Source organism: Echinops telfairi, unplaced genomic scaffold, assembly GCF_000313985.2.
Source record: "Echinops telfairi isolate 266 unplaced genomic scaffold, ASM31398v2 ScPeMD7_7420;HRSCAF=8458, whole genome shotgun sequence".
NCBI classification, from domain to species: Eukaryota; Metazoa; Chordata; class Mammalia; order Afrosoricida; family Tenrecidae; genus Echinops; species Echinops telfairi.
In genome coordinates, this window is record NW_022111320.1 from 4,454,505 (window position 1) to 4,481,830 (window position 27,326).

A 27,326-nucleotide genomic window follows, 5' to 3' on the forward strand; every position below is an offset into this window, starting at 1 on the left:
CCCAGACGCTATACTTTTTGATAGCCGGGCACCATCAGCTTTCTGGGTTGAAGACATTTTAAGTGTGTAGACTTGGAGACTAATTTGAAAGTGTTCTGAAAAGTTAGAGTATGAAGGAAGAATTCATTTTCTTTTTTTCTTGGTCCCAGGTATAGAAATAGTGGGAAACTTTGGGGGGACGGATTCCACTCAGTCTGGTGAAGACATTGCTAGGTCAGGCTGACATGTATTCCCGGGGAATGCAGGGAGTTTTTCAGTGCTGAAGAACTTTCAGTAGGTGATATGCCCTTCTCACAAAGATTTTGAGAGGGGATTTTAGCTCCAGAATGTGGGTTACTCAGATGATATTTAAGAACTCTTATAATGCAAGCATTTTACTATTTAAAGATAAAGGTTCCCAAATGTATTTGGCTTACTGCTCCTTTTTCAGGAAAAAAAAAATTACTCAGCTCACTATAGCTCATAATCCTGAATAAAGTGTAGGTATTTGCTTTTGCAGCCCCTCCCTGGGTAGTTCTATGCCCTACCCTCCATACCCCAGTGGAACCTTTCACTTTGGGGAACAATGTTTATAGGAACAACATTAGGCAGATATGGGTTGTAGAATGTTAGAGTAAGCATATTTGTAATTTGATGATTTATTCTTTTATAGTAGTTTTTCATGATCAAGAATCATAAAATAACCTAATGGTATTTTAACCACTTAAAAGAACTTAATGTAGAATTGTCAGTCTCAACCTAAAATTATGAATAAGAACTTTATTAAGAATGTCCATATCTTACAGCTTTGCTCCTGGAAGCTTCTTAAGTGTTGTTTAATACATCTTGTCTAAGAAAATGTAACAGGTGACTTTGTCATTGAGCCTGGAATTCCACAGTACGTTTTCACTTCTGCAGATCCACATCCAGCCTAGGGAAGTTGCTGCTATCAGAAGCAGATCAGCACTTCCATTGTCTTTTCCTTGAAGGAGTGCAGAGGACAAAAAAAAAAGTCAAAGTCAACATTACTAGAACCTACCCTAGCTCACTGCCCTCCAGTCTATGCCGGCTCACAGAGACCCTGTGGGACAGAGTCAAACTGCCCCTGCAAGGCTGTAACTCTTTAGAAAGAGAAAGCCTCTTCTTTCTCCTGCCTATTATTATAGTAGTTGGTAATTAACAGGCATGTGTTTTTCATGCGTACCTATCCTCTCTCTCTCTGTCTTTGTCTCTAACAGATGGGGCACCATTATTTTTAGCTGCATCGTGTGCATTGGACAGGTAAGGAAGAACAATGTGTTCAGGGTGTCCCTGGTTTTGAATTCTGCCTAATTCTGCCAGCAAGATAAATTTAATGAATACCTAAGTAGGGTCCCCAAATGGCCACGGGGTACAGTGTATAGTTCTGTTTTAAACATTTTAATTTCATAGACTCACTAAGGAGGAATATTAATGTCAGTGTAGAGGCTGTGATTCATCATGAGTTATTTATTATTGTGTCTCTTTAAGACCTTGAATTTACTTTTTCATTGATAGCAGAATTCTGCATTTTAGGTTGTTTTTGCACTGGGTGGAATATTCAATGCTTTTTGGTTGATGCAATTTGGAAGGTTTATATTTGGGTAAGTTGCACATCATTTTACATATCCTAACATTTTATTACAGTTAATCTATTAATACATTAAGGATTTAAAAAAATGCTCTGGTTTCTTCTGGAGAATAACTTAAAATCTTTTCTATGTAGTCACATCTATGTAAGTCTAAAATTTTCATATTTCTTAGTTGCTTATCTTGATTTTCCTTTAGAATAAGCAAAAATTTAAGCAGGGAAAAAAAGCAAAGCTTTTAAGTGGTCATAGTTAATCTGTGTAGAGTTTGAATATTAAATAAATCTCTAGAAAGGTAGTATTTTTCCAAGACGTTTTTGCTTGTGGTGTTATATTGAAGACTATGATTTAAACCTCATTTAAAAATGTGTGGACCATCGGTTTTCAAGTTCTGAAGCTTGGGAATTCATGGGCACTTTGGTGAGTGATGTGCAAGTGTAGTGGAGACCCCCTGCAGAAGCCTTTTGAGCAAAGTGCCCACAGACGGATGGCGCTTCGTGAACATCAGCGTCTGTTTAGTCAGTACATTCTGAGGCCAGCCTGGGCTTACGGTTTTAAAGGAAGTAAAGCACATAGCTAGTTCAAGCTTTTAACATAGCATATTTACACTTCCCACAGGTGCCAGGGGCAAATGGACATGTATGGTATACCCCAAGTGCTCTAAGGTAGAGAAAAAGAAAAAAAGAAAACGCTCAAAACTGTCAAACTCACTGCCATTGAGTTGATTCAGACTCCTGACTACTCCATAGAGTAGCTAGAACTGCCCCGGTGGGTTTCTGAGCCTGTAGATTTTTATATGCAGACATTTGAATGGGATTCAGAGAAAGAAGTGTGTAGCCCTGATCGAAGTATAGAATTCAGGTTAGTAGAAGAGTGGGGAGTATTTTAGCTCCTGGTGAAGAGGGGTTCAGTATGAGGATACAGAGGAGGGGAAGATCCTGACCGAAGGTTTGAAGGGGGAAGTGTGAAAACACCTGAAGTCAAGTGAAAGTCCAAGTGGTAAGAACGTGGCGTGTGGAAGGAGAATTGCAGGATTGACTGATGGGAGAATTTGTGCACTAATCTGGGAAAGTGTAACTGTGTGTGTTTGCACAAAGTGTGGCCCACTATCCCCACATCAGTATTTGATGGTAATGTAGCGAGCCAGACTCTCTCTGTGGGCTGTTAGCAATTACTGTTATGACCACCTCCCATTGCTATTGAGTCAGTTCCAACTCTGGCGACCCGGTGGTGCAAACACTTAAGGGCTGGCTTGCTAACAGAAAGGTTGATCCTTTGAACCCAGAGGCCCATTGGATGAAAGGCTCAGTGATGTGCCTCAGAAGGGTCATGGCCTTGAAGACCCTGTGGAGCGCCTGGGATTGCCATGACACTTCCTATTATGGCGTATCATGTTACCCCAAATCTTTTTATAAAATGACCGTGTGTTAGGCTCATGGGCTTTTGTGCGTCTTCCATTTGGACAGGGTACACACAATGCTTGTTTGTGAGCTCTTGTTTGTGGGTCTCAGCGGGAAAGACTCATTGTAGGCGGGGGTGGTGGCATTACCTGACGGCTTATTGACTCAGATGTCTGGGACCCAGGCCTGGGTGATTGGAAGATGAGCACAGCTAAGTGGAGCACCTAAGCTTGGGCGTGGCCCTCTCATAGCATGTCGGATGCTCATGGCCTGGTTGGACCTCTTACACGTTGGCTCAACCATAATGTGTTAGTTCTGGTAGACTAGAGAAACAAATTCCTAGACACTCATATGTGTATAAGAAAGAGCTTAATATACAAGAGCAATTGAATATTGAGAAAACATCCCAGCCCAGTCAAGATCAAGTCCATAAGTCTGATATTAGCCCATATGTCCAATATCAATCTACACAGTCCTCTTCAGACTCACGAAACACATGCAGTGACGCCGATTGCAGGAAGATCACAGGCCAGTGGGTGGAAAGTCTTGTGTATCTCCACATGGCTCTTGCAGCTCCAGGACTCTAGCATAGCTCCATGTGTCTTGTCAACAGAAATGTCTCACAGGGAGTCTATATAAGTGTTGGTGAGAAGAGGTACAAATGCAATATGGCATTTTATGACTTAGGGAATCCCTCCCAGCATATAAGCCCATCTCGTTTTAAGCGGAGGGGACATAGAACCCACCCCTTGATAGGAGGACTGCCAAAAGAATTGGGGGACCATGTTTAAACCTGTTGCGTTACTTGTGGAATCTGGTGGTGCAATGGTTAAAAGACTCGGCTACGAACTGAACATTGTGCTAGCAGCCGCTCCCCAAGAAAAAGCTGTGGCAGTCTGTCTTCTGTACAGACAGACATTCAGCCTTGGAGTACTTTCGATCTGTTCTCGAGGGCCACTGTGAAACTGTGATCGGAACTGACTTGATGGCAAGGGGTTTGTTGCCTAACTATGGTATTTATTATTATTTTTTAATTAAAAGGTCATTTTATTGGGGCTCTTACAACTCTTATAACAATCCATACATCAGTTGTGTCAAGCATATTTGTGCATATGTTGCCATCATCATTTTCTAAACATTTACTTGCTCTTGAGCCCTTGGTATCAGCTCCTCTTTTTTCCCCCTACCCCCCATCCTCATAACCCCTTGATAAATTATGTTGTTATTCTTTTCATATCTATGCTAACCACTGTCTCCCTCCATGGTTTCTGTTGTTCTATGGTATACTGTGGTATATTTAAACCATGGTGTTTATTTAAAAGCTATGATATTTTCTTTTTCTCATTTTTAGAATTGGTGGGGAGTCCTTAGCAGTTGCCCAGAACACCTATGCTGTGAGTTGGTTTAAAGGCAAAGAATTAAACCTGGTGTTTGGACTCCAGCTTAGCATGGCTAGAATTGTGAGTATCCTGACAGATGTAATGAAGCAGACGAGGAAGCAAATGGTTGACTATTAAGAATTCCAGGATGGAGTGTGTATGTGTGTGGGGCGTGTGATGGACAAATGAAGCATTTTTAGAAATTAGGTTCATTAAAAAAATTATTTCTCTAGAATGTAGTGCAGCATTTACCTTACTTCAAGGCATTTCCAACCTTCGTTCAGTTAGGAAAGAGTCTGAAATGAGAAACCCATTGTTTGTTAGTTCAAAGAAGCTGCGCTTTGGACAGGATCCTGGAGGTTCTCTAGCCCAAGTTCACACCATGTTTGGCCTCCCTGCTGCCCACGTTTTCACACGTGATCATCCAGTCTCTGCTGGCACATTTGTGACGGGGCGGAGCTCACTCGGATGGGGCAGCCCTTCCGCTTTTTGTTTTGCTCTCACTTTGTCCGTAGCTTAAGCTTGTCCTGAGCTGAAGTCTCCCTTGATACAGCTTTTCGTGTTTGCTCTCAGCTTGCCTGCTCTTCTTGGGATGGCACTTAGCTGAAGATAGCGCCTTACGCGTTTGGTCGGACGAGCTCATTTCCTGTAGCGGTTTTTAGCCATGGGACAGTTTCCAGCTCCTTCTGGGCTCACGTCGTTAGCAGGGCTCCTCCTGGCATTTGGAACCGAGAAGTGGTCGTGGTGTTCCAGGCTTGCTCTGCTCGGGGTGCTTTTATGAAGTGTATCCTCTAAGGTGTCTGGCAGCCCCAAGTATCCCTGTATCAATTCCCATGAGTAGAGTTTTGCTTATTTTCTTCCTTTAATCCTTTCCATTAAAAAGTCAGGTGTTTTTTTTAAATGCTAGATTATAGACATTCTTGACATTGACGATGGAGGAAGGTGTGCCAAGGGATGGGATTCAGGCGGCCTTTAGAAGCTGGAGGAGACGAGGATACAGACTCTTCCCTAAGGCTTTGCTGACACTTTGACATCAGGCTCAGCGAGACTGGGCAGGCTTCTGACAATGACACTGAACTTGTGTTTTTTTTAAGCCAAGTTTTTTTAAACCAGCCGCAATAGAAAATGAATACAAGGATGAAGACATAGGTACCCACCACCCAACCCTCAGATTTTAAAGCTTAATGCACCATTTCCCCAGTTAACACATTCTTATCAAGAAGTCTTTCAAACCTAATGAAGGGCACAGAAATGCTTACAACTATAATTGGTACAACATTTTTGCCGGCGTAAATTTATATAGCAAACCCTAGGCCTGTAACAACTGTTCAGAGGAAATTGAGTGACATTAATGACATTCCCCATACGGCCCAACCATCACCAGTGTGCCGAATGTTTTTCCTCACCCCTTCCACAAGAACTCTCCATTCTTCTGTCTCCAGCCCCTGGTCACCACTCATACGTTTTTGTCTCTGAGCACTTGGCTGTTCTAGATCTTTCATATATGTGGGGTCATCAAATGTTTGTTCTTTTGTGTCAGACTTATTTCACTGGATGCATTCACTGTCTTCAAGGCGTTGCGGCGTGTCTCAGAATCTTCTTTCCCCATGGCTGAGTGATAGTCCATTGTACATATGCACCCACTTTGGTCATGCACTTCTCTGTTGAGGGGCACTTGGGCTTTCCCCCTCTGCTTCAGCTGTTGTGAATGATGCTGCAATGGAACGTTGGCTAAGTCCCTGTCTGGGGCTACATACCTAGAAGTGGAATTGCTGGGCCGTGTGGTCTTCCTAGGCTTACTTTTTTCGAGAAGCCGCCACCCTGTTTTTCCCTGTGGTCGCTCCTATTTTCCAATCAGCAATGTATGAGCGGCTCAGTTTCTCCATATTCTTGCAGCACTCGCTTCCCATTTTTCTGACAATACTCATCCGAGTGGGTGTACAGTGGCGTCTCATTGTTGCCCTGTTCACGTTTCCCGACCTAATGAGGTTGAGCCCCTTCTCGGAGGCCTGTCAGCCACCTATGTATCTTCTTTGGAGGAACACCTAGTGAAGTCCCTAGTGTAATTGTTTTTATATTTATTTTCCTCCTCTCTACAGAATGTGAGAAACTTTGAAACTATTCATTGTTTGTTGAAAGCTTGGTTTTTCCAGGGCAACACTGTGTTCTTTTACACTTGGTTTGTGTGTGTGTTTAATCTCACTTTTGTGAGTCGCACGGCAGAAAGATACTTTGCGGGTGAAGCTTGCCTGCATGTATGATGTTGCTAGAAAGGGAACGGTGGAGCTAGATTTGTTTGGGTTTCTTAGCATTGTTGAGGCGCGTTTCTCCATCCCCCCAGCCAAGCTCTTCATCTGTGTGCGATATGAGAGCACCTTGTTCTCGTTCCCGGATTCATGTCTTACTTTTTTTTATAAATCGTTTGATTGGGAGCTCTTACAGCTCTTATAACGATCCATGCATCAATTGTATCAAGCACATTTATACATATGTTGCCATTCTCATTTTCAAAACATTTTCTTTCTACTTGAGTCCTTGGTATCAGCTCCTCTCGCCACTCCCTCAAACCCTTGTAAAATGATAAATTATTATTTTTTTCATTTCTTACTTGTTAAGACACCTCATTACTTCATATGCTAGTACAGTGGACAGGCCACAAGAGCTGGACATCGTCCGCTGTGTATTATCTCCCCAGTACCTGCAGCCGTGGCCAGGCTCCATGGTTGCCGGATGAGACAGTTGTCTCATTGGAGCTGTCAGCTACAGTTCATATGAGACTCTTTAGAAAGAGGAAGAGAGAGTTTTTTTCAGGTCTCACCACTAGGGAATTCTGAGCAATATCATGTTTTTGTCTTGGGTACCCTGTGAATTTTGTAACTTGTATTTCATTTTTGCCGTGGCTCTGGGAGGTTCCAGTCCCATGCTATTTTGTGTGCTAGTGTTTCTGTGCAGGAGACTTAAGGCCCAGTGGTTACTCATTGGGCTCCCAGCTGCCAGGGGAGCAGTTGGAAACCATCAGCTGCTTTGCTGGAGAAAGACTAGGCTCTCTACTTCCTAGAGACGTCCAGTCTTGCAGGGGCAGTTCTGCCCAGTCTGACAGGCTCTGAATGAGTTGGAATAGACTCCACAGTAGTGAACTTTCTAGTGGGGTGTTTTTTGTAAATCGGAATTTTTGTATAGTGACCTTATTTGTTGTTTTATCTAGGTTTGCCAGTTTTTTCTTGTATTATGCTGAAAAGCTTTTTAAAATCTATTTTTGAAAGCAGACTCTATTATACATATTTTTCTCTGACCTTAGCTCCTTTTTTTTCTGAACGAAGCAGAGGTGTAAATAAGGAAGCATGCGTGAGATAGTTTATTGTGCCAGCCTGGCCGATAAACACAAGTGGGATTAACTGAAGGGCAGAGAGATAAATGCCTTGGTGAGTCTCGCCTTTCTTGTCTCTCGCTCTTTGATCATCGGACCAGTGTGCGGCTGCCTTGCTTGTCCTGTGCCTCAATTTAAAGGCTACACTACCTGTGGGATGCCTAGCCTATGGACTGTGTCGCTGTAAGTTGAGGTCCCTTTAAGACATCGCTGGAGCTGGGGACTGGCAGTTGGTGACCTGCCTTCTGATTGGCTGCTGTGCTGACCTAGCCTAGCTCTCTCTATAAATAGAGGAAGATCTGGCAGCAGATTGGACTGGAAGGACTGCTAGTCTCTCACAACTCTCTCACTGCAGTGAGTTGAATTGAGCCATTTGTAGTGCTTTATAATTGTTTCTTGTATTATATATTTAGCTGTATATGATTTAACAGTTCATTTCTTGTTATATATCTAATTATCTTTATAAATAAATATATTAAATTATCAGCAATTTGGTTTTATCTCTCTAGAGAACCCTGTCTAACACAATGCGGTTGCCTCTCTCCTTGTCTTGTAGGGAAGCACAGTCAACATAAACCTCATGGGATGGCTGTATGCCACGATGGAAGCCTCACTGGGCTCTGCGGGCTACACAGTCCTTGGCGTCACCCTCCTGATTGGTAAGTATGTCTTGGCAGCCCACGTCGCCTCCCTTTGCAAGCATGTCACCAGGAGCGTTGTAGCCGAGTGGAGAGAACACTGCCATCGATATCAGACCCCTAAAGGAGTTAAACACTTCATCCTTCTTCCTCGGAGGGCCTGGGGGTTCCAAGGGGTGACCTTTCGGTTAGCAGGCCAGCGCCTTAACTAGAAATAGTAAATCAACCACCTGCTCCATAGTTTAATTTCCACTCTCTTAAAAGGATGGAGTTTATTCTGCCCGTGGTATAGTGGTTATGAGTTGGGCTGCTATCTGCAAGGTTAGCAGTTCAAAATTACCAGTGGCTCTGTGGGAGCAAGATGGGCTTCCTACTCCTGTAAGCAGTCACAGTCTCAGAAACTCACAGGGCCAGTTCTACCCTGTCCTATAGAGTTGCTATGTGCTGACATCAACTCGCCGGCAGTGAGTTTGATTTGGTGCATTCAGCCTGTTCAGCATTGGTGTGAGGGAGCTAATGAAATGGTGTATGAGAATATTCTTTGAAAACCATTTGGGAGTTTATAAATGCACATTAGCAGAAGTGAGAATTGTTTCCTTTGGAGCAATTTTAATCAGTAGATATATAGGGCTAGGTTTTATGAAGGTCACCATGGATAGGTTATGAATGAATATCTACTGTTGGGAATCGGGAGCCTGGGCTCTAGTGCTGGTTGCCACTGGTTCTGTGATCCTGGCCAAAGAAGTGAATGAGGTGCAGGTTTCTCACGTAAAATCAAGGGTAAGTTGACTAAAGACTGCATAGGTACCTCCAGTTCCTAAGTTCTCTTCGCTAAAGCTCTATTGCACTAGTTGCTGGAGGGGTCACTGAGAAATGTGAGGCTCTCTGCACTCACCACCTGGGCTTTTTCTCTGAGCTGTCAACTTGTCTAGCAGCCCCCTGTGGGTCAGCAGTGCCCTAGAAAGATGGATGGTGATGGCAGGCAAAGCTCCAGCCAAGATTGACTCCTTACAACTTCCTGATGCAGCCACGCAGGAAGAAGACAGCGGAGAAGTAATCCTAAAAAGACAACCTTGTCCCCAAAGATGACTCCTTTTGACTTCCTCCTCTTGAATCCCTTACCTCGCTTACGATCTTCGTAACCCTCGAATGCTGCTAATTCTATTCAATTCCTCACGTAATGGAGAACTTTAGAATTTTAGAGGTAGAAATAAAACCCTGGATCATCAGGAAATGAGTCTCTTATCTTAACAGATGGGGAAGTTGAAGTTCCAAAAGGTTAAGTTCTTTTTCCAAGATCGTTCAGCTGATTAGTTCCAACGCCGGAATCCAGGGCTACTGACTCTCATGTCAGTGATTATTTTCAACTGAACCCTATTAGACCAATCAACCTTTTAGAGATCTATTTATAGCCTTCCTTTAAACATTCTTGAGAAGGGTAAATGCATTCACTCTGGATTGTGATTTCCTGGAGTGATCTGAGTAATTACTTAGTGAGTAATGCTGACTACTCAAAGGAAAGAGCCCCAGGGAGCTGTGGCCTGCAGGATGGGGTCCTGTGGGTGAGGACAGAGGTGACAGACTTTGGATTAAAGCAGAAGGCGGATGAAGCAGAAAAGGCAGGTTGCTTTTTAAATCTTTCCCCCAGGCATCCATTGATAATTGGTGCTTAAAATGCTATTGACCAAAAGGAGTTCTCAGACCGTGGGCAGCTTTTACAGTCTGCATTGGTACAGGACTAGACACGTTTGTCCCAGCCGTTCCCCTTTCGTCTTCAATCTTCCTCTGGTAATAACCAAAGAAAACACTGCGCACTTGGTCCAGGTGATGCTAATCCCAACTCCCATGTAGACAGAGTAGAGCTCTGCCCCGTGGCTCTCCAAGGCTGTAATCTGGGTGGCAGCAGGATGCTTGTCTTTCTCCCCAGGAGCGGCTAGTGGGTTCAAACTGCTGACCTGCTGGTTAGCAGCTAAGTGCTTAACCACCCAGCAGAACTCTCCTGATAGCAATGATGCCTACCCTTGGTGTGCTGACCTTGGTTCTGAGGTGGGAAGGCCCTGTGGCCGCAGTGGGTGGTGGGCAGTTCTCTTTAGATGTACCCCTTTCCCCGCTGTTTTCCTGCCATCCAGTCTGACTCTCTCAAATGTCTTTCTCTTAAATGATAGGAGGGATAACGTGCATTCTTTCACTCTTGTGTGCCTTCGCCCTTGCTTACTTGGATCGGAGAGCGGAAAGGATCCTTCATAAAGAACAAGGAAAAACAGGTAGGTTGAAACTTCCACAACAATTAACAAAGGCAAAAACCAAATAAGGTGCACTGGGGAATTAGAGCCTCTTTGAGGTGATTTACAATGAGGCGAGTCTCTAATGCACTTCCCTAGTGGGGGCATTTTACCTTTGAAACAACTTTTATCTGCAAACTCTATTTCTAGTTGTCTAAGTTTTGGAGTGTAGTTTTCCCCCCTTAAAGGCAGGTGGCAGTATTGTATCATTCAGAGTTGTATATTTGTCAAGTGATTACTTTTCCAGGGAGGAGTAGATAGAAATCTTGGATTCTACTTTTGCCAGTACATTGCTATTATAATTTTTTCTCTGTGGTGAATATATATACATATATAATAAAACATTTGCCATTTTACCCGTGTTTGAATGTAGACATTGTGGGACACTCATTCCAATTCTAGATATTTTATCTCAGGAGAATTTTAGAATATTTGCCTGTTTGTGCCTGACTTCTTCCACTCAGCATGACGTTTTCAAGGTTCACCTATGTCGTGGCTTCATTTCTCTTTCTGGGTGGATAAAATTCCACCGGGTGGCTATATCATGTTGTGTGTACTCATTCATCTGTTGATGGACACGAATAGTTCCCACATTGTGACTCTTGTTAATAATAATGCTGTCGTGAACATTGCTGTACAGGTAGCTATTTGAGTTCCCACTTTCAGTTCGTTTGGGAGATTGAGGAGTGAAATTGCATATTATACTTTTGTTTCATTTCCTGAGGAACCATTTTCATCCCCACTGGCAATGCACAAGGGCCCCAGTGCCTCCAGCCCTCACAAGCACGGGTTATTTCCTGATGGGGCCATCCTAGTGGCTGTGAAGTGGCATCTCATTGTGAGATTCTTGTCCTTTTGTTTAAAATTTTTATTTGCCTATTTATTTTTACTGTGCTAAAAATATAGGCAGCACCATTCTTTGTGGGTTTGCTTGTGTTTCCCTAATGACCAATGACACTGAACATCTCTTTATGTACATAATTCTTTGAAGGGGTGTCTGTTGAAAGCCTCTGCCATTTCTTAATTACCCTATTAGTGTTTGTGTTGTTGAAGTGCGGGAGCTAGTTTATTTTTCAGTTGTCTCATTACTATGTTTTAATGACTTTCATCACAGAGAAATTCACTTTACAAACTAAATCACAAAAGCTAATCCCATGATGAAACTATGCACAACTAGATAAAAGCTCCTTTAGTTTGTACCATGATGTTTGCGAAATCATGCTGAGTCTCTGGCCTTTCTCCGCAGGTGAAGTTATTAAGCTAACGGACGTGAAGGACTTCTCCTTTCCCCTGTGGCTCATCTTCCTCGTCTGTGTCTGCTATTATGTGGCGGTGTTTCCTTTTATTGGGCTCGGGAAGTGAGTATTCTCTTGCCTCCATCTTCGTTGACTAAGTTAAAAGGCGAGCTCGATCACATAAATGCAGTAGTACGTGCACTGCATTTTTAGCAGTACATCGTGCATTTCTGTCCACAGTCTCTCTGTACGCGGATTGTTTTCCATCCTGAAATGCACCTCGTTTCCCACTTGAGGTTGAGTGCTGGTGTGGCGCTGCCAGTGTTCTTTTGAAGAAATGCCTCGTGGTGTTGAGTCACGATATCGGTTTGTTTATTTTGGACCTGTCTTTTTGTTGCTGTTTCCTCGTCCAGCTGAGAGAGAGCCTCAGGCCCTGCGGTGGGGACCCGCGATGCGGCGGGGACCCGCGCCGCGGTGGCTGGGTGTGGAGGACCTGCGCCAGGTGCTGCTCGCACTGCGCATCTGCCGGACTCGGACTTAGGCTGCAAAGCTTCCTCTTCCCTTTGCCCTTTCGTTCTTTATTCGTGATCACTGCCAGCTGCTTACGTGGTGTGTGCGGGAGAGTGACCTTCCAGCAGCAACCTTTAAAACTGTAATTTTGTAAATAATTTGTGTCAAAAACTCCACTGATTATGTAGAAAGAACCTGTGCTAACTGCACGCTAAGCAGTTTGAAGCCAGCAGCCACTCCTCCGGAGAAAGGTGGGGCTTCCTACTTGAGGGAAGAGTTACTTTTCCGGAACGCACAGGGCCTCTGGCCCTGTGTATGGGGTGCTCTGAGTCGGCGTTGGCTTGAAGGCAGTGAGTTTGAGTCTCGAGTTCTATGCTGACCTGGGCGGAAAGAAAAGAAGTCAGAGTTCTCTGTAGTAACACATTGCGGTTCTGAAAATTTGTGTGTATTATTTGTGGAATAAAAAGAAAAAAGAATAGGTACCAGTTTGTCCTATTTACTTAGAGAAGTATTTACATGAACACTCAAGTTTTAATGGTTTGTTGAAAATAAGTATCAAACAAGATAGAAAACTAATAGTAAGCAAGAAAAGCTCAAACCTGGAATTAACATCAGTCAGTGTAAGACATGAAAAATAATAATAATTGATAAATTATTAAGGGTTCATGAGGGAGGCAGGGTGGGAAAGGGAGGGGAAAAAAGGAGGAGCTGATATTAAGGGCTCAAGTAAAAAGAAAACGTTTTGAAAATAAGATGTATGGATGTATGGATGTATTTATGTGTGATAAGAGCTGTATGAGCACCCAATAAAATGTGTTTTTTTTTTAAAAAAACAAAGAACCTGCAATTAGTTTTGTTAAGTTTTTGCCTTTAAAAATATGAAAACAAAGTAGTTCCCTCTCAAGTACTTATTTCTTGCTCTTTGTTCTCAATTGTAGAGTTTTCTTTATGGAGAAATTCAAATTTTCTTCGCAGGCAGCAAGTGCAATTAACAGGTACTTCAATGATTTTATATGTTTGTTGCATGCATAGTAGGGTCTTTAGTTATAACCAAAGGTTAAAGAGGCAACACGGGTATGATAGGATTGAAATCAAGATGGTTTTGGGACTCGAGTCCCGAGTGACTATTTTATTATATTGGAGGAAAGCAAAAGAGATCTCTTCATATTTTATATTTATTTTAATCATTGGAAAGGAAGATCATTTTCTAAAATTGTTAAGTGAGCTGAAATTTGGTTTGTAGAGTCTTTCTGAATATTGAACAGTCTGCGCTACATTTCATTGGCTCTCTTCTGCTCTCTCGGCAGTGTGGTGTATATCATATCTGCTTCCCTGTCTCCAGTGTTTGGCTTGCTGGTGGATAAAACAGGAAGGAACATCATCTGGGTCCTGTGTGCAGTGGCGGTCACTCTCGTTTCCCACATGATGCTGGCCTTTACGCTGTGGAACCCCTGGATTGCCATGGTAATGTACATACTGCCGTCCAGGGCAGGGGTCCGGGCTTCAGCGAGGATGCCATGGCAGGAGGCACACTCAGCAAACTGACGGCAGTGCTTCTGATGCCAAATTGATGTTAAATTCTATAAAGTAATTCCTTAAGAAATAGGCATTTCAGCGATGAACTCATAGACTATCTTTAACTTCATTTGACTTATGTAGGTTTATGTCAAAGCTGACATCAAATTATAAATAAAATTGTCTTATAAAAGTCAAAATGTTTATTGCCGCCCCCTTTCACTCTTAATTTAAAAGAAACAAGTACATGATAAGTACCAAAAAAGAAGAAGAAAAAGACCGAATACTCATGAGTTTTGCACACTTAGTTTTCAGTGCTTAGTCGATCAAAAAAAGTCCATAATGAATTGTGTTGTTTACATTGTCAAGTTCAAGACCACCGGGCTAAAGTGCAGTGTTTTCTATCTGTTACATAGAGACTTATCTTTGAACTCAACTATTTGAGCTTTTGGTAGAATTTCTGTAGGATGAATTCCTAGAAGGAGCGCTGCTAAAATAGTGGCTGTGCACATTCACATACTACGAAAGTGCCCCTCTAGTAACTGTGTACTTTTAGATTCATCAATTATGTACACCTGTATCTGTTTCATAGTGTCCTGGCCCGTATTGGCAATGTTTTAATTCTTGCCAATTTGATAGGTATGATATGCTATTTTAATTTAAATCATAAAGGTTTAAAAATTTTTTATTAGACAGCATTAGGTGACATTTGACAAACAATGATGTCTATTATTGACTCTGTCTTGCTCTCTGATTTCTATTAATGATTTAGATGCAGGATCATGGGTTGTTGGCATATTATCTTGGTTGCTTAATTTTGCAGTTCCTAATAAGTTCCTAATAAAGATTAGCTTTCCTGAAACATGGGTAATTACTTTCTGTAAATTAGATTTATTATCTTGCTTGGTCCTTGACTACATCCCAAACCCGAGCCAGTTAAATATGCATGTAATATAATGACCAGTGAAAATGGTCAAGGCAGTGTATGCATCTTGTAACTAGCTTATAGAGAAGGCCAGGATGTAGTTGTTTATTTTGAATATGACTTTTAGACTCATCGTAAACAAATTGGCACAAATATTTGAATTTAAGCTTTCACGCTACTCTTTCAAATATGTAGCAAATGAAGATCACCTTTTGGCAAACACAACACTTTTTAACTCTTGTACTTCCTTCTTTCTTCATCCCTCTAGTGTCTTCTGGGAGTCTCCTATTCATTGCTTGCCTGTGCATTGTGGCCAATGGTGGCGTATGTAGTTCCTGAACATCAGCTGGGGACTGCGTATGGCTTGTAAGTATTTGCACAGTGGATCATGTGATATTTCTCTTCTGGTCCATTGAATTGTTAGTTAAAACTTCTGGTCTCTAGAAGGTAGCCATCTTCAGATCTGGGACTGCTCTGTACCTGGAACTGACTGGAGAAGTCACTTAATCTATTAAAGACACTGTTGTGGCAATAAAAGGGTTTTAAGCATGCTGAAGGACTTCAGCCTTTCGTCTGGAATGCAACCCACTGTAAAGAAAATCAAAATCCTTACAATCGGGCCAGTAGATGCCATGAGGATACATAGACAGAAGAGTGACATGTCACAGATTTTTGTCTTGGTGTGGAGCCACCATCAATGTCCATGGAGGTAGCAGTCAAGAGGTCAAACCCCATATTGCAGGGGGTAAATCTCCTGCCTGGCACCTCTTTAAAGTCTAAAGGGCAAGGGGACTAATGTGTTGCTTTGAGGACTAATGTGTGACTGACCCCGGCCATGATACTTTCAGTCCCCTCTTATGCATGGACATTGAATAAGGTGGTCTGAAGATTTTGATTTACGGAACTGGTAAAGAATATTGAAAGGACCCCTGACTTCCAGAAGAACAAACAGATTTGTCTCGGCAGAAGTATATGCAGAATGCTCTTTAGAATTGAGGATGATGAGACTCGCTTCACATTCTTTGGACGTGTTATTGAGAGACTAGTGCTCGGAAAGGAACATAATGTCAGCACTGGGTCAGTGAATAAAAAGAACACCTTCAGAAGACTGTTCACAAGATGAGCTGATACAGTGGTTGTAAGAAGGACTCAGAAGAAACGATGGTTCTGAGGGCCATCAGGGCTGGACAGCTTCTGTTGTTCATAGGCCACTAGGACTTGGAATGAGCTCCGAGTCTCCACGCTGTAGCAACAACAGCAAGCCTCTAGCAAGAGAGCAGGTGCATCCATAGACCACAATTGGAAGGGGTATTTGCTGATACCACAGTGCCATTGCCTGTTCCTCTGAGAACTTCTCCGTGAGAAGTTGAGATCGGTTCCTGGCCCCCACAGGTAAAAGGTTGGTGTTGCAGTAGTCCTTTCTGTCATTCAGCAGGAGAGTGTTGAGGCAAGGTCCCTACATGTGATCATACAGTCTAGTAGAGGACACAGTCATGGCCTAGGTCTTTAGTGAGGTCGGAGAGAACAAGGAGGATGTGACTGCCTGCCTGGGCCAAGGAAAACACCACAGCCGGGCCAGCTACAATTGGAAAGGTCGGAGGGGTGAGAGGTGATGCAGTAAGAGGAGGTGGGCAAGCATGCGTGGAAAGAACAGAATCCCTTGAGTGGGGGGGGATAGGCTTGGTGTAGTAACCTGTGGCAGCTGGGGAGCCAGAGGGAGCTGCACAGAGAGGGCAGGCAGGCCAGAGAGAGAGTTAAGAATTGTGCTCAATCAGGAATAACTTGATTAGTTTGTTGCAGAAAGGATTGAGGATGGAGAGGCCAGGCAGGCATCTGTCCTCGTTCTGCTGGTAGGAATGGAAGGGGCATGAGTGCAGACTGGAAAGCAGTGATGAGAAGGGTGGTTTGTTCTGAATGCGTGGGGAGGGAGGAGCACTGTCAACCGACCTCACCCGCTTGAGGCCAGCCTCCCCAGCAGAGAGCAGGCTTTTTTGTTCTATCTGAATTAGGCATCTATTTCCCAAGAACTAAGGTGATCAGGACCCTAGACCATCTGTATGAAAGGAAAATTCTTTCATCTGGTATCCCCCCCCCCACCACCACCTTATTTTTAATGGGCAAAAGATGAAGACATTATGTTACAGGAAATTACCTATAGGACATTAACTCTGTCAACTAGCCTAATTTTAGAAACGGACTGCCCTGTCACTATATCTAAGTTCCCTTACAGTTGACGTGTTGTTTTTTTTATAACTGAAACATTTTCTTATTTCTCAGAAGTGTCAGTTGGAAAATACCGTTTAAAACACATCTCTTAAACCACCAGTCTTCTAAAAACTAATTAAGAAAGAAAATTCAGAGGCTGTTGTCAGGCCGAGTTGACTAGAGAACCAAATCCAATGACACTCATATATGTATAAGAAAGAGCTCTATATCAAGAAGTAATTGTATATCAAGAAGTGCCCCAGTCCCGTCCTGTTCAAGGCCATAAGCCCGATACTAGTGCAGAAGTCCCTCCTCAGACTCATGCAGACACATGCATTAATGCCCAATGCTGGAAGATCACAGGCCACTGGGCTCAGGGTTGTGTGGATCCAAGGTTGGTGGAAACCTGTTGGGGCTCTGGCAGCAAGCAGGAAGGTGAAGTGGGAGAGAGAGAAGGAGGTTCTTAGGCTCTTCTTGATGAGAAGGCCCCACCCTCAAGGAAGCACCATCAGTCTGTGACCTGATTGGCAATTTTGACTTCACCCCTAACCAGGATCGTTCACTTGTCATAAACTCTTCTAACTATGACAGCTGTCTGTCACCGTCACAGACATGGCCCTTCCTGTCTCTGGTTACAGTTGACACTTGGAGGGCGCCAGCACTGCTGAGACATTTTCCTGTGGGTTATAGTATTGGGCTCATATTCCACTTAAGCCATGTTTCGTTCGATGAACATTTTAAGTTTTTAACTCTTGGTTATGATGTGGGTGACAGTGTACAAGCCCCTTGGTTTTCCGTTCAGTGGTTCCCACACACTTGTTTTGTGACATTGATGACAATCTCCGTGATGTCAGAGCACTCGCCCCACTTCTTCTTTGTGGTCACCATTTCCATTTGACCTTTCTGCTTTTTGAGCGCTCACTCTGGACAAATACTTTAGCTCTGTGTGTTTGATTGTTCTAAAGGGTACTTGCTTCTGGTGTTATTGTTCCCTCTGTAGACCTGTCTATTGTTTGGCTGGAAGCCGAGCTGCAGGAGTTAGTTCCATTCTAGACCCGAAGGGTGACTCAGGGCTAGTGACCTGGGACTTAAACGGTCTCTATGTGACTGGTGAGTCTGGGCTTTTAGGAAGAAGGGCTTGGATTTTGCCCTACATTCTCTCCCATTCTACCCAGGATCTTCTACTGTGGTCCGTTTTCAGAGCATTGACAATGGTAACCATCTAGTTCTTCTGATCCTAGGGTCATGTAGACTGAGGTCCAGTAGTACTTTGGACTGATTTTTTGTCACGTGTCATTTTGATTTCTTCCTTCTTCTTTGTCCTGGATGAGGACAGACCAATAGCTGCACTTTAGATGACCACGGACAAGTTTTTTTTTCCTATTGAAAAAGTTTATATTTAGAATTAGCCAGCTGAACTCAGTTTAGATCAGCAGTTCTCAAACTTTCTAATGCCACGACCCTTTAATACAGTTCCTCATGTTGTGGTGACCTCCCAACCATAAAATTATTTTCGTTGCTACTTCATCACTGTCATTTTGCTACTGTTACCGGTTTCGTTGGCAGTATCTAAAGCATCATCGTCAGGCGCCAGTCGAACTTATGGCTCCTCTCCATCAGGCCTCGGCTTCGCCAGTGTCAGAGGTTTTCACAGTTGGCCTTGGCATCCACGATGAACACAAGTCTTCTTCATGACTGACTCAGTGGTCACGGGGGACTGGAAGACGTCATAGTTTCTGCTGGGGGTGCTCTTCGGAGGATATTTGGGCTGCCTGCTTAGCTTCAGTGTTTCCGGCTGCTGGGGGGTGGGTGATGTGTGCGTCTTCTGTTCTTTGTCGCTGTGGCCACCTTTCAGTATGGCCTTCATGGCCTTATTGGTCTTCAGTGCCTTTGCTTTGGTTTCAGTTTTGGGATGGGTGGGGGCTTTCTTTTTTTTTTTTTTTTTCTTCAAAATTCCTTTAATGTTTTACAAGACGTGTGGCATGTAACACTCAGTTTTTTTTTCTGTTTTAACATTTTATTAGGGGCTCATACAACTGTTATCCCAATCCATAGGGTGGGGGCTTTCTTTATCGCTTTTGCCGCCACCTTCAGAGAAGTCACTCGTAAGCTTGGTTTGTGTGTGTGTGTGTTTAAGAGAGAACTTTATATTAGAAGAGTGGCCTGCACAGCTGCAGAGTGGGAGTCCAATCTAGCTCAAGCTTGAGTCAGATGCTAAGTGGGAAGCCTTTCCGACTCATGCCGTTGCCAGGGCTAATGAACCAGGAAGCAGCAGGTAAGATAAGAGGAAGAAGCAGGGAACGATGGCTGGTGAATGCAAAGAAGGTTCTGCAGGTCAGATAGCTCCCAGGGTTGGCAGATACTGGAGTTCCCAGTGTCAGCAGGCAATATGGTAGGCCATTCACTCAAGTTTAAAGCTTCTCACAAGCTTTTAACCCCTTTGTTGCTACTCATCAAAGTAAGATACAGAACTTTTTTTTTTAGATCATTTTATTGGGGCACTTACAGCTCTTGTTACAATCCACATATCAATTGTATCTGACATATTAGTACATATATTCCAACAGTCTTTTCCATACATTTACTTTCCATTGAGCCTTTGGGATCAGTTCTTTCCACCCCCCTCTCCTCTGCCCCCAACCCTTGTGGCCCCTTGAGAGATTATACATTAGTAACTAGTTTCAAATCTCACACCAACTGCTGTCTCCATTCCCCTCTGGTTTCTGTTGTTCTTCCTCCTGGATGGGGGTGTGTGGTTATGTGCCAGACATTGCGATCGGTACCCCCCTTCCTCCTAACATCTCCCCCCTTCCTCCTACCCTTTTGGTATCACTATTCCCATACCTGTTCCTGGGTTCCATGTATCATGAGTTTTATCTCTAGCCTATACCTATGTACATACTCCCGTCTAGAGGTCATGATAGGGGGGGTGAAGAGGTCTCAAGGGATCAGAGGTATATTGCGTGATCCATTGGTGCTCTACTGCACCCTGATTGACTCACCCCCTCCCTGTTACCCCTCTGTGGGGTGGATGTTCCTTTGGCCAAAGATGGGCTTTGGGTCTCTGCTCCAACCCCCCTCCATTCTCACCAATGCTTTTTTGTTTGTTTGTTTACTGTTTTTGTGAATCTTCTGATGCCCGTTGCCCAGTCTCGATGATACCTCATGATTGCACTGGCTGGTGTGCTTCTTCCATGTGGACTTGTTGCTTCACTGTTGGATGGCCGCTTGTTTAAATTCAAGCCTTTAAGACCCCAGACACTGTATCTTTTAATAGCCAGGCACCATCCTCTGTCTTCACCACATCTGCTTATGCACCCATTTTGTGTTCAGCGATTGTATAGGGGGGGCGGGTGAGCATCACAGAATGCCATTTGTTAGAACAAAAATGTTCTTGTATTGAGGGGAGGTATGCATTAAGGCTCAAGGCCTGTCTGCAGCTTCATGTATTGCCTTATAAATGTACATAGGCCAATACCACTATTGTTATGGATTAATGTATTTGCATAAGTGCATACCTCTGTTGATCTCCCAAGCCATGCCTTTGCTTCCTAGAGCTTGCCTCTGTTTCCTTTTGCCTCCTCCTGCCCCGACATCACTTTCCCCCTTCTTCCACCTCTTAGTGCTTCCTCTCCACGAGCTTGGTGTTGCTGTAATACTCACAGCATCTCTACCCTCCCCTAGATGCTGGTTCCAATTCCCTAGTTGTTCCCCTGTCCATGACGCCGTCCACCCACCACACCCTTCTCCCCACCTTCTCCTTTCCCCTCTACCTTCTGGGGCCATTGGCTCCACTGCCTTCTTCCAGAGTTTCCCTCCCATGTCCGTCCCATATACCTTGGTGGTAAAATTAGGTGCCTCGGCTGATGTTCGGTTCGGCTTATACTCGAGTATATACAGTAAGTAGGGAAACCAGCAATGTCCTATTCAGAACAATAAGAAAACATACGGTTGAAAAGAGAAAAAGAGGAAGAAAATGCAAAAAACCCTGCATAGGTCCAGGTCTGTTTGCTGGCCCCAATGAGTCCCTTCCCCCTCGTCCTGGGGGAGATCCGGGGGCTGCCCCTCCTAGCCTGAAGTCCATTCTTGGGGCTCCTCCGGGGCTCTGTGGACCAGCTTTATTCCAATTGCTGATCTGTTCTGCTCCCTTCCCCCACTGTATCCCTGCCGATACAGAACATGGTCTTAGGGACAGTGTTGTGCCAATTGACCTTGACGTACCTTCCCTAGGACTGGCATCCCGTGCCCGAATCCCAGCCACTCATTCCCTCAGGGTGTTTCGTTATGGCCGAGAAGTTTTCATAACTGCCCCATGCATCCTGTACTATATTCATGGACATCTGTAGCATATGCAAATACACACGTGGAAAATCCTCAGTCAAACCAGTCTCTTTGTTTTGAATGTTGTCCCATTTGCCTTTCCACACCTGTTCAGCTTGCTTGTCTATGTTAGCTAAAACTTTTGAAAAAATTCCAGATTTTCAGTTTTGTTCTAATTATTCCTACTGTCTACCTTAAAAAAAATCAGTTCAATTAGGTCAGTTGTAGCAATTCTTTATTAGTTTGGATCTCTTATCATTTACCTGAAATCTGGGTTTGATTTCATAAATTTATATATACTTAATGTATACACACATTCCTATATGTGTAACTTTGTCATTTGTATGGCAACATTTGAGGCTGAGGGGAATGTCAGTCCTGGGAACTGATTGTGCTACATTGCATGATTTGCGAAGATTTCTTTCACCGAATTTACGAATTTTCTTCTTAAAGCGGCGTGCATTAGTTGAACACTTTTTTGTGTCAGGAACTGGCCTAATTTCTGGAAGCACAGAGATAAGACATGGCCCTGCCTCTGCAGAGCTCACATAAGAGAGCTGTGGTCCTTCTAAACTGGCTATATAAACATTACCTAGACAGTGAGGTTACAGTGCTAGTTACTAGTGGTAATACATCAGAAAGGCATTTGTGGTATGTGGTTTCCAGATACGAATACTTGTAGTCAAGCCTGTGTGCGAAGGCTTTTGAGAGTAAAACTTGTTCTTTTTTGTATTTCTTCACTTGCAGCATGCAGTCCATCCAGAATTTAGGGTTGGCGATCATTTCCATTATTGCGGGCATAATATTGGATACTCGGGGATATTTATTTTTAGAAGTTTTCTTCATTGCCTGTGTTTCCAGTAAGTATGCCATGGGGCAGCGTTTATTTTCACTTAATATGCAGTGAATATGTTCTCATCTGCTTTTCTAGGTTCTTGATGATATTGTTCTGTTTTCCACCTTCTTAAACCAAATCTTAAGACATAGCTCTCAAAGTTGCCTGATTCTTATCTATGGGTTGGTTATACAGCTAGAGACTTTCCAGTTCTCTGAAGATTCAGAGACAATTTTCAGGAGATAGCTAACAAGGGAATTTGCTTCCGAGTCCGTTTTAAATATTTTTAAAGCCCCTTTCCCTTTAAAGTCGAGCTCTTTCAGGAGTTCTGAGTTTGCCCTTAATGGGAATGTGTAGGCATCGGTGTAATTTATGTGTGAGTGCTCACGTCTTGAGAAGAAGCAGAAGACAGCTATATCACAGGTACTGAACTGTCAGTAGGCAGACTACCGTTGCTTATTAGCTCAATGCCTGTGTTAGTCCTGGTAGACTAGAGAAACAAATTCACAGACACACTCATCTGTATATGAGAGTTTTATATGAAGGGTAATTGTACATTAAGAAAGCATCCCAACCCAGTCTAGTCCAAGCCCATAAATCTGATGTTTGCCCATATGTCCGATACCCATCTATAAAGTCCTCTTCAGACTCATGAAACACATGCAATGACGCCGAATGCAGGACGATCACAGGCCAGTGGGTAGAAAGTCTTTGGATACAGTGCATTGTAAGCATCTCAGCTGCATGGCTTCTCTGGCTCCAGGGGTCTGGTTGCATCAAGGCACGCCCATGTGACTTCTCCAGCTCAGGGCACTAGTGTAGTTCCATGTGTCTTGTCAGTGCAATGTCTCCCAGGGAGTGAGCTGAGAGACCGAGATAGTATCTCCTGCCTTTAAGAAGGAATACAGGATTCCTAGAATTCTCAGAAGGCCAAGCCCACACAGAGGCATCATTGGCTATGAACCAGTTGACAGACTAAACTCCACCCCTTCACTCGTAATCATCTCAAATTGACACCAGATTATGTAACTACCACAATTAAGCATCTTAACATTTCTTTTAGTTTTAATTCTTTTATTTAATATTTACTTGTTATGGTCCATGGTTAAAAATAAGAAGCACTAGGAAACTGTTGAAACAGCATTAAAAAGTTTTTAAAAATTCCAAAAAGAGCTTTCACCATAGTTCATTTGAAAAAGTGCTCCTTTATCAAGCTGTGGATTACAAATCAGTAGCATGTGTTTTAATATACTATATACCACAGTGATGTTTTATCAAAGTTAATTTTCATCTGTAGGGATTACTTACTAATCTTGAAATCATAATTTTTAAAACAAGCCTATCATATTTTGAAGACGCAGTTTGTTTTTAAAAAGCAAATTATGTAATTCTAAACATTAGGTCGTGGAAATTTTTGTGGGGGTTGTCTAATATAAAAATATTGCAACGTGGTTTATTTCTGTTTCACAGTTCACTACAGTGTATGTTTGGGTCTCCAGTCAAACACCATGCCATTTGAAACTTGTTGGTGCCATGTCAGTTGAAAGGAAATTAAAAGAAAAAGCCAAATACCTGGCTTTTTGAGGTCTGTCCTGGCATTGGACTCTGGGAGTTGAAGGACCATGTTCTAATGGCCAGTTACTTATCTTAAAGGTGGACGTGGCATTTTAAACCTGAAGCTCGACAGGGCTACTTTTACTTGCCTGTCTGTAAGCAGCAGACAGCACAGGGATTGCTCAGGGGCAGTGCTGAGAAGCAGCAGCCTTTACAAAAGGTGGGAGCCTTGCAGGCGTGGCCCCTGGTGGGGTCTGGTCCCTGTCCTGTAGGACCTCAGGTGCCTGTTTCTGACACTGTTACCCCCAGTCCCAAATAACCCGCGGATATTATGGCTTACAACTTGATTCTACTGCTTTTTGAAAATAGAATGTGAATAGTGTTTTTATTGTCAATGCCAATTAGTAAAAGCTTGTATATGTGATTATGATTACATAGGAGTCCTTGAGGAGAACTAAGTATGTTTGTAAAAGGCCCTGTGTTTTTTGTTTTTGCCTTTCCTCCCTAGTGTCACTTTTATCTGTGGTCTTGCTCTATTTGGTGAATCGTGCCCGGGGTAAGTGTAAACGCTGCGGTTTTCTTCTCTCGCCCTAGTGGATTATGTTAGGGGCTGTTTGTATATTTCATTGGTGACCAGATCTGTAGCTCATGAGCTGATGGCATTTATTTATAGAAATGGAAGCACATTTAGGTCTGTAGCATATGATTATGTATAGTGGACTGCCTTCTAAACTTATTCTCATGTGCCTTCTGGCCAGTTCAATACAAGTTTTGTAGTTCAATATTTTATTTATATTTTGTAATTCAATATTTTAATGATATTTATAATTATCTGAAGAAATATGGCACTCTTTTTATAATTGAATGAATCAAAAGCCTCTCCTACATTATTGATTTTTTACAAATGAGAATGTAGGTTTATAGCAGTAGCTTTAAGTTTGAAACTGTTCATTTACAGTTAGAAATGACAGATCTTTGGCTTTTACTAATATGAACTATAGGCATTAGTGCTTTTCTCTTAGTTCTGCATACGATTTTGATGTAGTGTTTTCAGTTTTTCCTTCTTGCTCCAAAAGCATGCTGCGTATTTGTTGTTAGTTGCCTTCAAGCCAGTTCTGAGTCGTGTGCGGTCCAGCTGCTCCTGGGCTTTGCAAAGCTGTGACCGTTCAGAAGCAGGTGGCCAGACCTGTCTTGCCAGGTGCCTCTGGGTGGGTGTGAACTGCCAACCTTTCAGCTAGGAGTTGAGCACCAACTACTCCCCACGGAAGTCCATCACACACTTAGTAGAATGTAAGACACATGTTGGCTAAATAATTTCACGGTATTTGATTTTTATTGACTATCAATTCAGTACTCTAGTTAACAAAACTGGGCAAAATATATGTCCAAACTTCAAAAATAAAGTAGGTAAAAGTAAGGGGTAGTGTTTTTCCTTTAGGATGATTTCCAGTAGATAAATCAGTTCTATTTCATCTTTTGTAGCATTTATGTTACTTAAAATAAGGCACATCTATCTATGCACCTGTTTAAGGAGCCCTGAAAGTGCATTGGTAGTTAAGTAGTTGACTGCCAGCTGAGAGGTTGATGGTTAGAACCCGTGCTTGGCTGGGTTGACGAGAGAAACAAACCCGTGGTGCTCATCTATGTATAAGGAAGAGCTGTGTGTCAAGATGTAATAGTAAATGAAGAAGGTATCCCAGCCCAGTCCAACTCAAGTCCCTAAGTCCCTTTGCAGACTCACACAACCACATACAATGATGCAGAACGCAGGAAGAGTGCAGGCCAGTGGGTGTGGATCCAAGGTTGGTGGAAACATAGCAAAACACCAGCAACTCTCAGAGTAACCACCTAGCAAGCAGGAAGGTGAAGGGAGAGAAAGAGAGAAGGAGGTTCCCATGGTCCTTTTTATGAGAAGGCCACACCCCAAGGACACAGCATTAGACTATGACTTGATTGACAGGTTTGACGTGTCTAGTTGACATCAATTATCTAACTACCACAGAACCCATCAGTGGCTTCAGCCTAGTAGCTCCAATGATAGGAACCCTGGTGGCCAAGTGGTTATGCTTTGGGCTGCTAACCACAAGGTCAGCAATTCGAAACCACTAAGCGATCCACAGGAGAAAGATGAGGCTTTCTACTCCCATAAAGGGTGACAGTCTTGCAAACCCACAGGGGCAGTTTTGCCTTGCTGCTCCACAGGGTCACCGTGAGTCGGAATTGACTCGATGGCACTTTTGATATGTGCTCCATTGATACAGTTCTACTTTGAGCCTTTGAGTTGACAATAAACAAGAGATTAAAGCGTTTGTGTGTGCATTTGTGAGTGTGAAAAGACTCCATGTTTATTGTGTTTTAGGTGGTAACCTCAATTTTTCTGCAAAACAGAGGGAAGAAATAAAGCTTTCCCATACCGAGTAAGTCTTAAAGAAGAGAAAAGTTGTGTTTGTTGTAAAAACCTTACATGTTAGCATTTGATCTGAAGGTAATGGGTTTGGATTTTTTTTCTTTAGTTTTAAGAGTTAGCACATATCTCTGGGATATTATAACAAAACTATTATTTCAGAAAAAAAATAATTAAAAAAATCAAAAGGAGAGTATCAAGACCTAAAAGAATTGGGTCAGAGAGAACAATCTGTAGTACTTATACATTATTGGGGGAAAGGCTTTTGATGATTTCCATCTGCTCTCAAATAGGTTCTAGCTGGGGACACCCTAAACTACTCCGCTGTTTAGGACTTCTTTCTTGAATGTAGAAATACTATTAATTTATTCAGATTTGACCCCCTCCCCAATTTTGCTGTACTGTTTTGTTATTACTAGTATTTCTGTCCAATTTCTATTGTGTGTATTGTTAACAAGGAGCCCTGGTGGTGTAGTGGTTACACTTTCAGCTGCGAACCACAAGGTCAGCAGTTTGAAACCACCAGCCGTTCCTCAGGAGAAAGACAAGGTTTTTCTACTCCTGTAAAGAGTTACAGTCTTTGAAGCCCACGGGGCATTTTAAGAAGCCTCAGATAAAGTACATGCTTCATCTTTGGTTAATCTTATGGAGAATTCTGTTTTTAATTTCTGTTTGTGGCTCAGGCTAATTCTTTTACTTTTATCATTATAGTTTCAGCATTGCGCTTCTCTAGAGAATAGGCGCCTACAGTTCCTGTTAAGCTGCACTGTAGTGTAGCACAGGAAGGAAGGAGCCCCGAGGGCAGAGTGGGCTACGTGCTGATTGGACTCCCTCTGAGCAACAGAGACGGTCTGCTTCCTGAGTGATTTCTAGCCTCAGAAACCCAGTTCTGATCTGCTTTACAGGTCACCATGAGTCAGAGTTGACTTGATGGTAGGGGGTGGGTTTTCAGTGCAGGAAAATGCTCAGAGTTTCTTCAGGGACTAAGAACGGCATGTGTAGTGAGTGAAGGCGATTGGGATGAAGGCTTTGTAAGTACAGGTTGGTCCAATCATTGTAAAGTCAGGACAGATGTATCTAACCTTAGAGCAGGTTTGCGAAGATGGTGATGCCAGGTCAAAGATGACAGCCAGCCACACCTCTGAATATACATGGCTTTCCCAAGTCCTGT

At 43.0% G+C, this 27,326-nt stretch overlaps 1 protein-coding gene across 3 annotated transcripts in view; it reads left to right on the forward strand.

Moving 5' to 3' along the window:
- The window catches only part of MFSD1 (major facilitator superfamily domain containing 1), a 34,417-nt gene that overhangs the window by 4,619 nt on the left and 2,472 nt on the right, over nt 1-27,326 (forward strand). For 2 of the 3 annotated variants that reach the window (XM_004704114.4, XM_004704115.4), the window contains 12 exons: nt 1,218-1,260; nt 1,534-1,601; nt 4,338-4,446; nt 8,289-8,391; nt 10,536-10,634; nt 11,899-12,010; nt 13,336-13,392; nt 13,705-13,861; nt 15,106-15,203; nt 22,110-22,222; nt 24,260-24,307; nt 26,111-26,172. In XM_004704114.4, the coding sequence (XP_004704171.1) occupies nt 1,218-1,260; nt 1,534-1,601; nt 4,338-4,446; nt 8,289-8,391; nt 10,536-10,634; nt 11,899-12,010; nt 13,336-13,392; nt 13,705-13,861; nt 15,106-15,203; nt 22,110-22,222; nt 24,260-24,307; nt 26,111-26,172 (1,069 nt within the window). Of the gene's footprint in view, nt 1-1,217; nt 1,261-1,533; nt 1,602-4,337; nt 4,447-8,288; nt 8,392-10,535; nt 10,635-11,898; nt 12,011-13,335; nt 13,393-13,704; nt 13,862-15,105; nt 15,204-22,109; nt 22,223-24,259; nt 24,308-26,110; nt 26,173-27,326 lie in introns of those variants that run through there. The other variant, XM_045297612.1, reaches the window with a different exon arrangement.